The 18,138-nt window shown below is 40.7% G+C and overlaps 1 protein-coding gene across 1 annotated transcript in view; it reads right to left on the bottom strand.

Annotated features, from left to right (window-relative positions):
- Positions 1–18,138, bottom strand: part of IGF1R (insulin like growth factor 1 receptor) — a 260,419-nt gene that overhangs the window by 14,165 nt on the left and 228,116 nt on the right. The window contains exons 11-19 of the mRNA XM_039490284.1: positions 17,505–17,791; positions 15,697–15,833; positions 14,296–14,455; positions 13,048–13,153; positions 11,350–11,420; positions 9,252–9,481; positions 8,776–8,886; positions 5,603–5,762; positions 4,464–4,593 (exon numbers count right to left, since the gene is read on the bottom strand). Coding sequence (XP_039346218.1) covers positions 4,464–4,593; positions 5,603–5,762; positions 8,776–8,886; positions 9,252–9,481; positions 11,350–11,420; positions 13,048–13,153; positions 14,296–14,455; positions 15,697–15,833; positions 17,505–17,791 — 1,392 coding nt within the window. The remainder of the gene's footprint in view (positions 1–4,463; positions 4,594–5,602; positions 5,763–8,775; positions 8,887–9,251; positions 9,482–11,349; positions 11,421–13,047; positions 13,154–14,295; positions 14,456–15,696; positions 15,834–17,504; positions 17,792–18,138) is intronic.

Raw genomic sequence — 18,138 nt, 5'->3', positions numbered from 1 at the left:
TAAACTAACATGAGATCAAGATGGACAATAGTATCAACAATCTCTACAGGATTGAAGCGTCATCTCATTTACACACAGTTGAGCAGCAAAGAAGAACAATTCTATGCTTTCAAAATCAGATCCTTGTTTTCACCATTACTGCACCCAGCCCAACTTGCTATAGGGAAGCAAGGATGTGTGGGCTAGTAGTAAGGTTTGTGTTGTGAAAATAGGAGTTCAGTATTATTAGGCGGTTATAGTAGAGTGGTTTCACATCTCAGGTTATCCATTGTATCTAAAATGGGTTCTTGTTTAAACCAGAAATGACTAAAGGGTTTTGCAACTATGCAGTTACACTTGGAACAAAACAAAACAAAAAAAATCTCTGCTCCACTTCTTGGTGCCTTACTGCTATTCTGATAGCCACAGGAAAGAGGCTACTGAGTTTATTTCCTGAGTGCTACTACAGCACTAGCGATTTACATTGCAAGGAACAAACCTGCATTGCTCCTTTAAAATAGTTTAGCAGATCTAACAGAAATTGTACATGGCAAAGACCTATCATACAGAAAGACACCTTGTGGCTCTGGATCCCAAAAGGTACTGCATTAATTTTAAGATCTTGGCCCTCTCCTTGCAGCCCAGCAAAAAGTCTTCCCTAGTTACCTCATTCCTCAGTCTTTAAGAACAATAACAAAGTGAATTACCAAACTAAACCCTCGCCCTTCAAATCCTCCAGACACACCTTTACAGTTTGCCATTTCACCTGACACCTATAAATCCTGATGTCTGGCCATGTGCAGTTTTCTCATTTTGACATTTGGCTTCTAAAAATGGCATCTAAGAATGTGGAACCTGATGTCACAATATACTACCAGAAAGGCAGAAATATAGTCTCAGTATTTTCATTTTTTTGGAAGCAAGAAAAATACCCACCAAAAAATAGCCAAACAATATTGTTTTTATGAAGCAACTTCAAAGCCTGAACACTGAAAAGGAGAGGTCTTTAATGTATAGCATCTGGTCTGCTCTCTGTTATTTAAAACAGACTGGAATGGCTGTTTTACTCACAAGCAGATCAAATAACAAGACACTGAGTATTTCATGACAGTGATAAGTTGGGCTACAATGCTTTTGAGATGTTCAAAAGTTTAAATCTGTTGAATTTAATTATTTTGGATATGTGTGGTTGAATGTGCGGGTATGAAATATACTCAGTCTATTGATACACGCTGTGTACACAGACACACACCACTATATTCCCCATATTTAACCATTCCTTCATATCTTGACTATTACACCTGCAAAGGAGGATTTAGAAAAACGTTTAAGTTGTTTCTAGCATTAGACATTAAATAATCCCGAAGGAAATATTTTAGAAAGGTAAAAAATATTCACAGAATCATAGGACAGGAAGGGACCTCAAGAGGTCATCTAGTCCAGTCCCTTACAATCATGGCAGGACTATGTATTATCTAATCATCCCTGACTGTGTTTGTCTAACCTGCTCTTAAAAATCTCCAATGATGGAAATTCCACAACCTCCGTAGGCAATTTATCCTGGTGCTTAACCACCCTGACAATTGGGAAGTTTTTCCTAATGTCCTACCTAAACCGCCCATTGCTTCTTGTCCTCTCCTCAAAGGTTAAGGAGAACAATTTGTCTCCCTCCTCTTTGTAACAACTTTTTATATACTTGAAAACTGTTATATCCCCTCTCAGTTTTCTCTTCTCTGGACTAAACAAACCCATTTTTTTCAGCTTGCCCTCACAGGTCATGTTTTCTAGACCTTTAATCATTTTTGTTGCTCTTCTCTGGACTTTCTCCAGTTCGTCCAGATCTTTCTTGAAATGTGGTGCCCAACAGTGATGAACTATTCCCCAAAGGTCATTTCTCTCTCTGGGTGAGTGTCATAATTTTTACACTGAATAGGGAGTTACAGAAAAGTATATGTAATCAGCTCCCAAAAATTCTTTCCAAGGAAGCAAAGATCCAACTCCAGAAGCATTGAGAAATAGAAGCTATGCATTCTGAAATATGCTCATTCACATAAACACCATGTCTGAATATTTCTAAGCTCTGAAGTTCCTCTTGTAAGAGCCGTAGTATGGTACCATACAAATGACAATTTCTATTTTTACAAGCAGAAGTCTGTTATGCCAAAGAAATAATCTTTTTTTAAGTTTGGTCTTTTCCAGCCTCGTCTTTGGTGATTTGCTTTCCCCCTCCACCTCTTCTTTTGCAGCTGCTGCTAAGATACCTATGTTTTGGGATTACATGGTTGTGCCACTGTTGAAGTGAAGTAGTGTTTGTTTAACCTTGCTTTGGATTGAGTAATGGATTATATAGCTCTACAGTGATGCCTATTCTCCCTCTGCTCCTCACAACACTGCTGTGGTAAAGAATCACACACTTGTTTTCATAGAATCATAGATTATTAGGGTTGGAAGGGACCTCAGTAGATCATCTAGTCCAACCCCCTGCTCAAAGCAGGACCAATCCCCAAATGGCCCCCTCAAGGATTGAACTCACAACCCTGGGTTTAGCAGGCCAATGCTCAAACCACTGAGCTATCCCACTAGTTTTGTGCCACTGATGTTTAAATGGCAGAAATGGCTGCATTTTAAGCACTCATAAAACTTTCTGAAGTGGTATTTCTAAGGACACTGATATGTGGCAGTTAGATAACACATGAGCACACACCTCGGCCAGTTTGCATGTATTGGAGCACTAATTTACTTCTGATGATTAAATTCATGTCTTGTCTAGAATTTTTGTCTGTCATTTGGGTTTTGTTCAAGCAATATGCAGTTTAAGTGGTAGTTTTAAAGAGAAAAGCTAAGCTAGTGGAATGAGCTGGATCATTTATTTACCAAGGTGTAAGAACTGATGAACTATAGTCACTCCTTGATGTAAGTGACAGCTGAGAACCACTGGTGGATTTAGAAATTATTGGTTGGCAATAAGAATAGGTCAAAATCATGTTGCTCTGCTCTTCAATCTAGACCAGCTCAATTCTAGATAGTTCGGTGTGGTTAGGTTTTATGGACAATATATTAAACTGAAGTTCTGTCTACTCTGTGAGGCCTTCACTGGTCCCAAAATACTTTTTTTTGTGTGTAATAAGAGTAAGATGGCTAGCAATCCACTCCTTTGTCATGTTAGCTGGTTGTCATCCTCTACCCAGAGGAGGCTGTTTTCAGGGGTGCTATTTATGTACCTAAGTTGTAATAAAAGATGCTATAGGAATGCAACTATTACTGCAAGTACAACAACGCGCGGCTAAAATGGCAAATTTAACTTTTACAGTGATTGCTTTTCCCTACAGTAGTTAGAGGATTTGGCTGGATTCAGTCAGTGTCATTTCTAAGCAACACACATTTTCATAGGTTGAAGGGTTAGTAGCTTTATAAAGAAGTTATGATCTATGCCAAAAAAAACCCTCTTGCTTTCCTTTGTCATAACTTCAATGATAAAACTTTCACTCAAAGCTGATGCTGCGTAGAACTGCAATCCACTGACTGCAAAACGTCCAAGCTGTTTAAAAACCATATAGTTTACTACTTAAATAATTTTTCTACCAACTTCCAGACATTTGGAGACAATCAACTGCCAATTCTGTAACACACCAGCTGTAAAACTTCTTGCTAGGAAGGCAGAGAAAACAAGAAAGACTTAGAAATGTAGGTTTGCCAGTACATATTATGATCTTGCCAAGCCCTCCATTTACTTTCAGAAGCTGGGCACCTATCCTCAAACCTTTGAGAAGAAAAAAAAAAAGTTATTCCCAGAGTATTTTTTTTTTCTAAAAGGCATATTTTGATTTCCCCTGTACAGCTCTATTATTAACTTCATGGGCATGGCTATTATGCAATTTTTTTTCTTTAAAGGATCTTTTAGTATTGGAGTGAAACAGTATGAAAAAACTAAAGGGGAAAATACATAACGGATGATTCCAAAGAATAGGTCAGTGCACTCTAGCTTCTGTACTTGCTATGTAAGAAAACAGAGTTACGTACAAAGAAGAATTTGATAAGAATCAGGTCAAAGAATCTGAGTGTATATTTGACACCTTTCAATGCTTTTCTCAGAGGAGGAAGAGGACTGGAAATGACCAAGTTGCTTTTCTGGGTAAGTGTAGTCAAGAGGCCACAAATTTTTGCTGTGAGTGGTTGATTCCCTATCCCTGAAGGAAGCACATATCCTCTCCAATGTCCGATTATACCTTCAGTCTCAGGCAGACACCTTTTAATGAGAGCTATACATGCATCTGAGAACAGAATATGGGATAAAGGGTTTTGGATGGACAATTTGCAATGGGGACGGCATAAATCGAGTGACTCGTGGTCAGAAAAATAGGCGGGGAAAAAGCAGAGCCTTTGAAGACTTAGTAGACCTTAGGTGCTTGTTTTTATCCATAAAAATCTGATGGAGGCTAGAAGAAGAGTATCTAAACTGTTTTTAAAAGCCCCTGTTTTGTTACCAGACGTCTGAATGTGTTGTGAAGACTCCATCCTTCAGTGACTCTGGGGACATCCAGCGCACAGGAAGCAAACCTTTCCCTCCTTTCCGATAGTAATCTGTCTCGTAGATATCTCTGGTCATGCCAAAATCTGGAAGATAGGGGAATAAAACGCATGTGTCTACAGGCCAGGATAATTAACATGTCCCAAAGAACTTGCCCAACCAAGAATCACTGCTTCAACACAAAGTATTTGTGATTTGTGAGCATAATGGTTTACTTCATCGGAGATATACTGCATATATATATATATATATATATATATATATATATATATATATATATATATATATATATATATATATATATATATACACACACACACACACACACACACACACACCCCCACCCCTACCTGGTCCCCCAGGGTTTGGTCTCACTCTCACTGAAACCAACAGGAATCTTCCCATTGATTTCTCTGGGAACAGAACTGGGTCATGAGTAGGTTTGAGTGATTGCGTTTATAGGAGTTCTAGGAGTACTGTAGGGTCAGGGCTAGCATTGCATAGCTCAATGGAAGAGCAAGAGCAGTTCCTGCCTACTCTAGGGACAGCTCTGGCCAGTGCCTTCAGTTTATCACGTTCAGCACAAATTCACACTCAAGATAAAATAAGCAAAATTATTTTTTCAATATATCTACATGATGACAAGCTGGGCTCTTTGTATGCTGAACTCTGATTCTTTTCCCCCTAAAAATCCAAGAAGAAACTTGCACTTTTTACCAAATCACTTTTATCTCATGACTTCAAGTGGTTTTTATTTTTTGGAGATAAACCCCTTCTCCCCCCAAAAGCTAATTCAATTTCCTTTCATATCTTCTAGTTCAGAGCTCATGAAAGACTATGCTGTTCCTTCCCAGAAAGCTCAAGTAGGTAAGTGTTGAACTTGGACCAAATCCCTGATAGTGAAAACTCAGATGGACTTAACTATGAGCACATTTAAGTGAGTCCTCAGGTGGAACATATTCATCCCCCAGAATCAAATACTTGGCTTAGTAACAATTTAAGGAAATTAAGGTGCCTTTTTCAATGCTAACCGTAGGATTATACTCCCGTTTCATCTGAGTTTAAGGGGGGGGGGAACAAAGAAAGAAAAAGCACCTCCAATTTTTACAGTGAAGTCTTCAGCCACCATGCAATTCCTTGCAGCGAGATCCCTGTGCACAAATTTGTTGGCGTTGAGGTATGCCATGCCGTCAGCAATCTCTCCTGCCATCTGAATCATCTTCTTCAGAGTTGGAGGAGACTGGCCTGGGTTATTCTGAGCAAGAATAAGTAGACAGAAGTGTGAGGCGAAGGGAAGAAATTGTTCCCACTTCAAAAACTGCAACATGCATTTCTTCATCATCAGATCAGCAGAAGTCAGTCTGACACGACACCAGGACCAGTCTGAACAAAAACTTATGATTATGAAGACCATAGCATCTGCTTAGTGGGAAACTCATGTCTTCTCTCTCCACCCACATAAAGCTTGGTTACAATTAGCTCCTGTATAGCAGCACATTCTATTTTGGGGAATACAAACAAGTTTTGCTTTAAACGGGTCATTTTTGCTATTAAAATTCTCCTAAAAGTTTGAAGGAATTCTATACTGAGTGCGCTACTATCAGCATAAACAAAACAGAAAATGTTACAAGATACTGTTAAATTATTTCTCCTGACGTGACGCCTCTTGAATTACTTACATATTCCTGCAAAAGGGGAAAAAAAGCCATTCAGATAATTTTCATAAAATAGATTTGCTCATGATCATCAACTAAAGGTATATGCAGCTTTTACTACCATAGCTATTAGCTGTACTATGCTGGAGGGCAACATTTGAGATGGTTGCATATACCTCAGCACATCACACTGTGGTTTAACATCTGCCAGTGCAAATTTGACTAAGACTTATACCTCCAGCTACAAGATAAGCAGTGTTGGATAGTGGGTTGAGCAGGAAAGTAGAAGGCAGAACTCTTGAGCTGATCAAATCACTAAAAACTTTCACTGAGTGTGTGGGTGGGGTGGGTGTGTTAATGATACTTATCTATAGTTGATGGTGTTTGGGTTTATTATGATTGTTCAGCACTTTCAAAATGTGTGTCACATGTTTATCATTATGAGTCTCTCCACTCCTTCTCTGGGAACCCTTCCAAGTTCCCCAATTCCTAAATGGAACGGCTCTCACAGCAAAGGACCTACAGGGATGGATCTAAGGAAACCTGGAAAAATTCATCCATCTGAAGGTATGCAATTATTATAACCTACTGACAGCAAGGGCCAATGTAAGCTGGAACCCTTTGGGGAAGGGCCATGACTGTGTGGTGAAATCAGTGGCTCAAGAACTTGTGGCAGTAAGTCAGGAAGGAGCCAATCCACTGCATCTCTCCAGAACAATTAGTTAAGTATGAGAAGCATTGTAAGATACAGTAACTCCTCACTTAACATCGTCCTGGTTAACATTGTTTCATTGCTGATCTATTAGAGAAACATACTAATTTAAAGTTGCGCAATGTTTGATTACAGTGTTGTTTGGCTGTGGGGGCTTGGAACGAGGGTGGGCCGGTAGCCCCCCCATCAGCTCCCCCCCACCCCCCGCCCACCAGCGCCTCCCGCCTGCCAGCAGCCCTGTGGATCAGCAACTTCCCCTCTCTGTCCCAGCACCTCCCGCTCGCAGCAATCACTTTTCAAGGTTGGGGGGAACAATAAATCAGCATACAGAAGAGAAAAACAAACTAGGCAATACTCTTTTTCGGTCATTCTCTTGTTTATATCATCACTGCTCCCTGTCTCCAAAGTCTACTGAATTTCGTTACTTTCGCTCTTGATAAGCTCTCTAATATGACCCAGGACCTGTACCTTGATAAAAAAGCCTTGGTCTCAGTGGTCAGAAGCTAGCCCAATCTTCATGTAATACAAATTCCCATTGAATGATGGGGTACAGAACAGTGTTTTTAAAGAACCCGCCTTTTGTTTCATAAAATGCCCTTCGTTTTACACTAAGTTTCATTTACACAAACCAGGTGTTTGCTCTCTGTTGCTGTAAATTATTTACATCACAAATGCTGCATTGTGGAATTGAGGGTCACAGAAAAGTGCTGAGCACGTTTTATACACGGTCAACTTTAATTTGAGCAGGAAGTGACCTCTAACGTTCTTTCCTAACCTTTCGGACCCTGTAATGTACGTGAGTGATTTTATCTATTAGACTGACAGGGCTGAATATTAAACATGAGCATGACTAAATATTAGTGTTTATTGCAAAGTGCTCATTCATAATTTATGTCAAAAACAAAGGGGCAGCATGTAGGGCTTCATTCAAGAGCAATTACCCTGCTCGTGCATTTTTAAAATGATTGTCCTGTTCTGCAGCTTTATCAAGAGTCAGATTAGGCAAGAAAACTTAATTCAAACCTGAAAAACAGGCACTTAGTGACACAGAGGTGGGACAGAAGTGTGCTATTGTACACATTCTACTATCCCCGTGAAAACAGCTCTTTTGGCATAAGGAGCAGCAGATCACAGAACAGCTGGAGTTTTATTAACAGAGCTCAAAGAGAAAAAAAGATAATTGCGAGAAAGAAGATAAATTTCATTCTGTATAAGTATTTAACTCCTTAAAGGCACAGGTTGGACACAGGGGAGTGAGCAAAGAGTAGCAGGAACTCAGGGAAGGTTCTGAAGAGCCCTGGGCATGAACACCCCGGAAAAGAGAGCAATGAATTGATGAAGCTGATTGCTCAGTTACTGGCCTCCTATTATAGCTAGTAATGAAGGTTAGTGGCAGCAGGGCAAGTAAACTAGGCACCACACTTAGTTCACAGATTAAAAAGAAAAAAGAATGAGGGAAATTATGGGACACAATGAAGATACCAGTTGGCTTTAACACGAGGAGTGAACTGGAGCTAGTCCTGGATTTCTGCAATGGTCTCTTTTTAAATAATGTGTAATTTAACAAAGACAGGCCCACGACCTTTAAAATAAATGGGGTGGAGGAAAGAAGATACGATGAAAATGAGACACACAAAAAGGTCTGCAGAAAGCTGCTAACCTACGCATCAGAAAGCCAAGGGTATTGTGTACTAAAGCACAGACCACTGAGGCTCAGCAGCTGTGCCAAGCCAATACACGTAACTGGGCCAATGTCCGGGAGGAAGGTTTACATCAGAAACCACTGACAAGGACAGCTGCTCCCAACAAGGCAGGAGACTGACAGCATGGGCAAGTTGGTGTGTTGAACTCATTACCTTTTCTTGCAAGTGGAGGAAAAAAACCCCAACCTACATGCTCACCTCTGTGTCTGGCCGCAGAGATCTCAGGTAACTCTTGAGATCCCCGCGTGTCATGAGCTCCATGATAACCAGTGTTGGTTGGCCTTGAGAGACGACTCCAAGCAGCCGCACCTGAAGGGAAAAGTTAAGATTACCCAGCAGATATGTTAATTATTACTAGGGAAATTATTAACCAATTAAAAGCCCAGTTATTAACTAGGAGTGGCCCCTGTCTGGAACCAACACCCACAAATCTTGGGAAGAGTTTCAAAAAGATTTTGATCCCAACTCTGTGGCAGCGGCCATCCCTATTAACGCATTATCATGACGCACATCGTGAGAGCCGTGTGATGAGGAAGCACTTTCCTTTAGCATGCTGCCTTAAGGAGGTCTTGACTCTTGGTATCATGGAGTCAATCAAGCCTGGCACCTGATACCATCATGCCAGTAACTATAGTTACGTTAAGGGAAGCTATGCTCAATTTCAAGCAACTTACCACATGATGACAATTGAACTCCTTCATGACTGAGGCCTCGTTTAAGAACTCTATCCGTTCACGCATGCTTGCAGACTCATTGACAGTTTTGATGGCCACTCTAGTTTCTGGCTCGTCCTTCACCACTCCCTTAGCTATTCCCTCGTAAACCATTCCAAAAGAGCCCTGCCCAAGCTCCCGGCACATGGTGATCTTCTCACGGGGCACTTCCCACTCATCCGGAACATACACTAGAGTGTGAGAGAACAGACAATGAAATTCCACACACAGTTGTGGAAATGGGGAGAAGACTTGTGGCTTCAAGATAAAACCCCCCAACCATGAATTATGAGTAGCAAACTGCACACAGCATGAGGACATAAGTATCAAACTACATATGCAATTGTTTCCATGTTCTTTCCCAGACAGTTTACCTACCGTAGGTTTTTATATAGCACCTAAAGACTCAAGATTTTTTCTTCCCTCTTTGCAGAAACCCCAGCCGTAGCAGTCAAAGGAACAAGCTACAATCCCTAATAATGTCAGTGCTTTGTGTTGCCATCATGACTATCAAGCTAGCTCGCCTGAGATGACCTTTAGCAGAGGCCGTCAATTTCATGGCCAGTTTCAGTGCTATCTAGGATTGTGATTACTTGATTGTTACCAGCCTAAAGGATACACAAATCTTAAAGGATGGCGACTGTGGTGGAGAAAAGGAAGCATAACTATGGTGCTTAAATAATGGAAAATGACTAGGAAACAACTCTGTGCAAATTCAGTATACAAAACATGAGTTGTAAAGCACATCCCTCAGCCTGCGCCACTTCCCACAGCCCCCATTGGCCTGGAGCAGCGAACCGTGGCCAGTGGGAGCCACGATTGGCCGAACCTGCGGACACGGCAGGTAAACAAACCGGCCCGGCCCACCAGGGAGCTTACCCTGGCAGGCCACGTGCCAAAGGTTGCCGACCCCTGGCCTAGAGCTACAGAAATCTTTTTTTTTTAAATGGCCTCCCTCAAGTTCTATGAAAATCTTGATGGGGTTTCTTATGGAGCGGGGAGGAGTTGTGCTACTTACAGCTGCAAATATTTCACTTGAAGCAAATGGAACTTAAATCCGAAGCAGGACTTCTCAAATTTATTTATTTATTTTAAAGTCATGACCGGCAGTCACTATGATGCCCCTTCTAACCTCTCCCCATCTTTAAAAGATGAGGTCCTCAGCCCCCTAACTGCAGGCCATATACACGGCAAAAGGGACCAAGGGGGCCCTAAAAGCCCAATACAGTATCTGACTTTGGGGCAAGGGCTATATCTCACAGTCTGATGGCACAGTGCTTAACACAATGGGGTCCTCATCTCAGCTGGGGTTTTTAGGTGCTACCAGAATACAAATATCTCGCTATATTTTGAAATGAGAATTTAAGAACAGTTACAACTATATAAAATCAAGTTGAAACTAGCACTAAAAAATTGTTTCATCAGCTAGAGAACAACCCTCTTTCTTTATATTACAGGATATGAACACAAAGGGATTTAGATTATGTTAACATATTTACTTGTTTCCACATACAATTTCCACCCGTGAAGTGTCTGATGGCTCACAGAAGTGTGTGGATGCATCTTCAAATGTGAAACATCTTTTGACTGTCTTATCGTTCTACAAATTCGAAGGGCCCGCAGTTTAATAAAGGAGTAACAACAACTAGTTTTAGTATTTAGGTTTGTTTTAAAACATCAGAGGCTTATATAGCCCACTATCAAAGAGAGGTTTTCATGAATTATTTTTCATTTCAGTTAAACAACTGAACAGTAACACTAGACGAGCGGATGAGAATCCAAAAGTGAAACTGCTCTGTCTAGTTTGACTGACTGAACAAACTGCAAGAAGACATTAAAATTTTTTTTAAAAAATATTGTTTCAGTTTATTAACCGTGGTGGCATTATACATTTCCACTGACAGAATATCGATATGTGAGCAATATAGGTAAAGCAAGCTGAGATTTAGGTTGATTGTGTGCTATTATATCTCTGCAACTTTCAAAATGGGGCTTGACCTGATCTCACACAACAGAATATATTAAAGTAAAAGCATCAGAAGCTCAAGGCCACACTTACCATCAGAAGCACTGAAGTACTCAGGGTTCACAGAAGCATAAAGCACTCCATTGCCTAGTCGGTCACTGTTCCTGTTAAAACATTAGATGTATTTTTTTTCATCCTTAAAAACACAACTAACATTTCCAATCCTCCTCTTCCTTGGCTTTTTCACTATTTGCTCCACCACCTGTCCTGTTGCTTCTTACATGTGGCATGTGGAGGGGTTTTCGGACAAGATGAGAGAGGAACTGACTTTGTTAATCTAACAGAGTTCTTGTTCTGCCTGCATATGCCAACACAGGCCATACCAACTTAGAAAATGGCCTGAACAGTCTTCATGGGAGACCCCTTCCCTCCCCAGCCCCCTTCCCCAGTTCCGTTCCAGTCCTCTTTACACCATATCTGCACCAGAGAAGAATGAATATGAAAGGCTGTAACATGCTAGGTTCTCACATTTCTTTTTATGGGTGAATGTAAACACAGATTCCAAGGCCAGAAGGAACCACTGTGATCTAGTCTGCCTCCCCCATATATCACAGGCCATGCAACTTCCCCAAAATGATTCCTAGAGCATATCTTTTAGAAAAGTATCCAAAAGCTCTTCCCCCAGGACTGATTATATGATGATGTGCCATGCAGGAGATTTGTGCTCAGGATCACTCTTGGGACTCCATGCTTCCCAACCTGCAGGAGATTAGGTGGGTTTGGGATATTCTTGATTTTAGGAAACATGCTACATGCAACCTATTTTATGGTCCAGTTCTGGCAGATAACGTGACCAAACATTTCATTCCCTGGGCTGGAGCAGGCTTGGGATGAGCTGGCAAGGTTTGTACAAGATAAAGGTTGGGTGAGAGAGGGGTGTTAATCAGCAAACCTATAATGCCAGAATAAACAGTGCCACTAAAAACTATCGATCTGGTACAGATAGAGATTTGGTAAATGCTATGTGTAAAGTGAAGATAAGCATTTTCAGGAAATACAAGCAGTCCTTGACTTTACGATGTTCGATTTATGACGAACGGCACTTACGACTTTTCTGAATGGACACCCTGATTCGACTTACGGCAATTGGTTTCGACTTTATGACGCTCGGTCCCGCAATAGAGTGGATTGCGGTTCCGAGTTACAACTTACGACGCAATTTTCAGGAACCAATTGTGTCGTAAGTCCGAGGAGTGCCTCTATATCTGAGGTGGGAGAAGGGATTAACGTAAATCTCTACATGCAAAAAACAGCCAAAGCTTATTTAAACGTTGGTGCAAATTCTAAATTTTCCTTTTCTTCATTAAAAAATGTTCAGCAGTTGTGAAGAGGCTACCGAGATATGAAATACCAAGTATAATCTGTCCAGCACATAAGGTTTTGTCGTTTCCAAAGTGATTCAAATAGTTGGCTAAACCAGAGACTATAAGGTTCTATTTTTGCTATCATTGTCCCAATGGAGATACGTCCCCAAAAGACCATCCCACTCCCACTTTCCCTCCTCTCAAGCTCAGCATGGTAATGAAAAGCCTCTCCACAACTCCCTTAGCAGACAGATGCTCATTAGTAACTTGAAACATCATCTCCGGATAAGAGAAAAAATTGCTTTAGTCTATCCTGTATGGTCCTCCAAACACCGCTTTGGTTTCAAATTCAAACTTTCCCTTTGGGCATTGAGTTCAAAATGAACATTTCCTCCCAGTTTATTCACGAGTGTACGCAAGATCTCACCTCTTTTTGTTAAAGACGTACAGCATTATTAGCAAACCTCCAACGATTAGCAGCACCGCAATGGGGAGCACAATTATCAAGTGCAGGAAATTCCCATAGTCTGCCGCTGAAATAGACAAGAAAACAGAATTCTTCCGTTGCTATTGAATTTCTACCACCATGAGCGTTTTCAGCCTACACAAGATATTGTCATAGTGCAAAATGAGAAAATTCAGTTTGTCTGAAGTGTAGAAATTTCTTCAGGAAGATTCCCTAACAATAAATGACTAGAGAATCAGAAATCTGAGAAAGAGGACAGCATTAAGATTGTAAAAGAGCAGTGTTCTGTTTAATTGAGTTTTGGTTTGACTAGGTATGTTTATGGTCTGATGTTCTTCTTTAAATGATTAATGCATGCTTATCCTTTTAAATCTATATATACACATCTATAAATAAGGACAGCATGCACACAAATTTTGTTGCTCCAATTTCACCTCAAAATTCTATCAAAATTTGTTTTATTACAAATGGGAGAAGAGGACACATGGGTATTTTGCCTGGCTATACTGAGGGAAATAAATGTATCTGCTTTGCAAATAAGCAGAAACAAAAGTAAGACGTGCAGATGTAGAAGAATAAGATGAGATGTTTATGGTAGCCATAAAAGCACTGGGTGGAACTTGTTTTACACAGAAACAAATTGGTAAACAATTGCTTCATTTCCAGTATCACTACCTCCTCTTGCGTCAATATGCTGATCTTCTGTCAAAATGCCACTTGAGTTCCATAGTAGGAAAAAAACAGCTAAAAATGAAATTGTAACAAAGTTCCATGCATATAAACTCGGGTTCTTGTATCACATTAATGCACGCGATAGGTATTCCATATTACCACATGGGTTCCAGATTCCAATTCATAATACTGCTGCATGATTATTCCTAGCAGTACATTTTCACCCAAGATTAGTATACCACAGGGACATTTACTATTATTAATGTGTAGACACACTAGCCTATACATGTGTATACATATGCAAAACAGAACAGGACCTAGTCTCAAAAGGTACTTTTCATTCATATGCACTTTCCAATGAAGAGAATGCAGAACAGCTCCCACAGAAACATGCACAACTGAGGAAGTATATGGAGAACTTAAGAAGGATGTTTGAAGTCCCAATCATGCATGCAAACAACAGGAATAAGTGAGATAACTCAGGAAGTAAGTTAGTAACCATAGATAGTTTGACGCAACCTATAAAATTCCTCTTACGTTTGGGTTGTACATAGAAAGACACTGGTTCAGTCCATGATCCATTTCCAGCTAGAGAGGTGGCCTGAACTCTGGCAGAATAGTTTCCAGGGTTTAGATGAGTTAGTTTGGCTCCTCCAAACTTCCTGTATTCCTGTCTAGAAACACATTCCCGTTTCTCCTGAAAGAAGAAGAACGGCTTGTACTACATGTAAATATTTTTATACTTGTAATTGTCAGGAACTCAGTAAGGTCACAGATTTTGCTGGGCTTTGCATCACATTCATGATTTAAACTTGTTTCTTCAACTAAAATCAGAACAGTTCTCCCTTTGTGCAATTTAAGGATATTTGGAATCCAACAATGGTAAAAGCAAATAAAACAAGGGAAGGATTGTAACATATTGGCTAGAAATAGAGACTGAGAGGCGGGATTCCTTGTTTCTATTTCAAGTACCGCCACAGCTGCTGGACAAGTCACTTAAATCTTCACCCACCTGTAAATTTGGCATAATACTTAGAAATTGTCTCAAGAGATATGTTGCAAGACTCAGTATCTACAAATCCTTGGATGAACGCTGCTGCTAACAGCACTATTAAAATAACGGGAAAACTTGTTGCTATACAATGACTGCCCTTACAAATTTGCTTATTTTGCTTTAGCAAATAGCAAATAGTTACATCAATACTGACCACTGTGCTGTATCTGTACTATTTAGTATTAAAATCTGTTCATAACTATATCAAAGTCTACCCTAAAAAGCAAAGCACCTTTATTTTTTTTTAAAAGTATTCAGCTTAACGGGAGAACTAAAAAGGGGGAAATTTGGGAAAGCTTGGGAAGAATACAAAATTTAGTTGTATTTTAAGTATTAAATCCTAAAGGTGCTTTTTATTTTCTTTAAAATGAGTGATCTCATTAATAAAGCATCTCCTAGGCACATGGATCCCAAAGCACTCTACAAACTTTAGACAAACAAAAATCACCCTCCCACCTAGAAAATGTGGGCTCATCCAGAATGAAATCAAGTAATAATTTTTTTTAAACAATGCACACCAACGCTTACTAATGTAGGAGATGAATTTAGCATGGGGCACTGGAAGGTAATGCTCTGAGTCTTGTGAAACGTAGCACATGAGTTTCAATAACCACACGTGCCCAGGACCTCAGCTTTAAGTCGCCGAGACCCTTATACCGTGCGTTAAGCTGTTCAATAAATACCGATTCAAAAAACAAAACAAACCAAAGACTACTGTATTCACACCAGGGTATTTCAATGGGACTTCCATCCAAGTATTGAATCAGTCTGACCCTCTACTGCTGGTCGGAGTTGACCAGACAAAGGACAAACTACACGTGAGATTAGTTCCAACAGAACCCCTCCTCCTCCCTCAAACAAACATGTCTTTGACCAATCCTCACCTCTCCGTGCTGCCCATATTTGATTTCATACATCAGTATCAATCCATTAGGGCTTACAGGTTCTGACCACTTCAGATAGATGGCATTATCTTCTTTGCCTTCCCACGTTACTGTTCCTGGAATGTTATCTGCTCCTTCTACAAAATAATTACAAGAGTCGATGTAACGCAAACAGCACTGCAGCCTGTCTGAATCTGAGACAACTGCTGGACGAAGCTAGGTGAAGAGATCAAAAAACAAAATTCCTAACTACTCCAGAGGCGCCAGAACAGCACAATAAATACTGTTCAAATCCCCAGAGAGCAAGGAGTAAGCACTTGAAGGCTTGTTGGAGAGATTAGTATTGCCTGAATAATACTGTTACAGCTGATGCAGTGCATAGGCCTAAAAACATCAGGACACAATAAGTAAGTGATCTAATACGAAGTACAGGCTGAAGAACTTAGTATATTAGTGACTGGTTCTTTCTTCAGACCTCCACAGTACTCTCCATGGTAGTGAGTGAAAGTCATTCTGATCTAATGGCTGGAGAAGGCCCAAAGTAGCAGCATTAGGTGTTGCATCTCTGCAGAGCTACTTGCAGTATAGTGTCCACGTCACAGGATGCACAGACAGAGGCTTGTCAGAAACACAGACACAGGTTGGGGTCTGCACGGAGGTCAAAACAGGCTCCATTGTCACAGTGTCTGGATTGTCAGTGTAGGGACAGTATCTGCAATGTGTGCAGTCCCAGTTTATGATGGAGAGACATCAGTGCTCTTTGCCTTATCCCCAGTGCTTTTGGTTTCCAAAATTATTCAGCAGGCTGTCTGGGGACTATGAATACTGGTCCAGTCAAGCAATATATGCACTAGGTTCAAAAGCCCACATGATCACAAAGGTCCTCAATTCTGAGAATTCACAGGCTAAGAATTTAGGAATGTTTGTTTCCTTTCCCCTGAGCTCATGGATTTTCCTACTTACTTGAAATAAACAATACCTCTGCATTGTACAGACAATGGTTGGCTCTGGATTATGATAACATTTCCTTCCAGAAAGCCAAACCACTACCATTTTGCATCAAAAAGAAACCAGACATCTGGAGTTATGGCTGCATATGGGTTTATACTGAAATAAGGTCTTTTCTTCTCAGGAGATGAGCAATCTGTCTAAGTGGAAGCCTTACTCCAGTGCTTACAAACAGTTGTGAGAGTACCCAGTATTCCTTATTTGAGATAGGCTAGTTGTGTGCGATTGGTCATGAAAAGTGACACAATATTGTTTCCAGACCCAGACTGGAGGAGTGCACGAGCATTCCGTGGCAGAGGAAACATTTTGTTTTCATGGCAAACACTCACACAAGTAAAACTCAAACATCTGTGACCAGGCCAAAGTGAACTGATTAGAAACTGCGAACAAATATCTATGGACTACAGCATGTCAGGAAAGGTATACTCAATCCTCCTGCATCAGGGTGTCCGAGGGGCTCAGGAAACCATTTCCACTCCCTCCCTGCACCTGTCGACAGATTTGCAGAGTTATCTGGGCAGACAATGGGGATTATTTGCCTTCCTCTGCAGCAGTGAGCAGTGCCAAAGCTGGACCCTGGAGTTTATGGACTAATAGAAGGTGTTGATCCAGTAAGATAACATTTTACATAACTCTCACTTTAAAAACAATGTTTATTTTTTGCACCCAAAAAAAAAAATCCTGAAAAAACCCTATTATTTTATATTTGGTTTTCAAAGCTCTCTCTCCCTGTGTGTATCTAAGATGCACGTTACTGCCCAGAAAACGAAACGTAAAGTTTGAAACTCTGGAGATCGTACCTGCAGGCATGGTTCTTGCAAAGACAAAGTTGGAAGCACTGCACCCAAGTGTCTCTGCTTCATGGTTGCAGCTGTGAATATCAATACGGTAAAGAGTAAAAGGCTGGAGGTGGGAGATGAGCGTCCTTTCCCGGCCCTCCACTTTGCTCTCATAGAATGGATATTCCATCTCGCTCTCCTCCACATCAGACACATTGGCGAAGTGATCTGGCACCGTTGTGTTCTTGTTCCTACTGGCAAGAGTGGTGTTTGCGATTCGGAACACATCCCTGCGCTTCCGGTCCGGTCTGCAGAGAACAAAGGGCAATATGTAGAAACAGGTCGTTTTAATGTATTAAACTTCTCAACTGACGGTCAGGGAAGGCAGAGAAAATTTTAAGTCAGAAAATATGCATCTACTCAGCTTACAGATAGAATATACAAATGAAAGAATAAGGAAGCCACTAGATGGACTTCATTCTTTATCTGAATCTACTATATGTCCAGCACATTCCAGTTCTGACTGCTTTGGAAACAGACCCGAGCTATCCAAGGCTCAAGTTCTTACCCAAGATAAACATGCACAACCTTCCACTGTGCAGGCCCCACTGAGGTCAATGTTTTGAATGGCAAAAATGTGCCCAAGGTTGTTACA

Source organism: Mauremys reevesii, linkage group 10, assembly GCF_016161935.1.
Source record: "Mauremys reevesii isolate NIE-2019 linkage group 10, ASM1616193v1, whole genome shotgun sequence".
NCBI classification, from domain to species: Eukaryota; Metazoa; Chordata; order Testudines; family Geoemydidae; genus Mauremys; species Mauremys reevesii.
The sequence above is the reverse complement of the archived record's forward strand: the minus strand, read 5'-3'. Positions and strand labels throughout refer to the sequence as shown.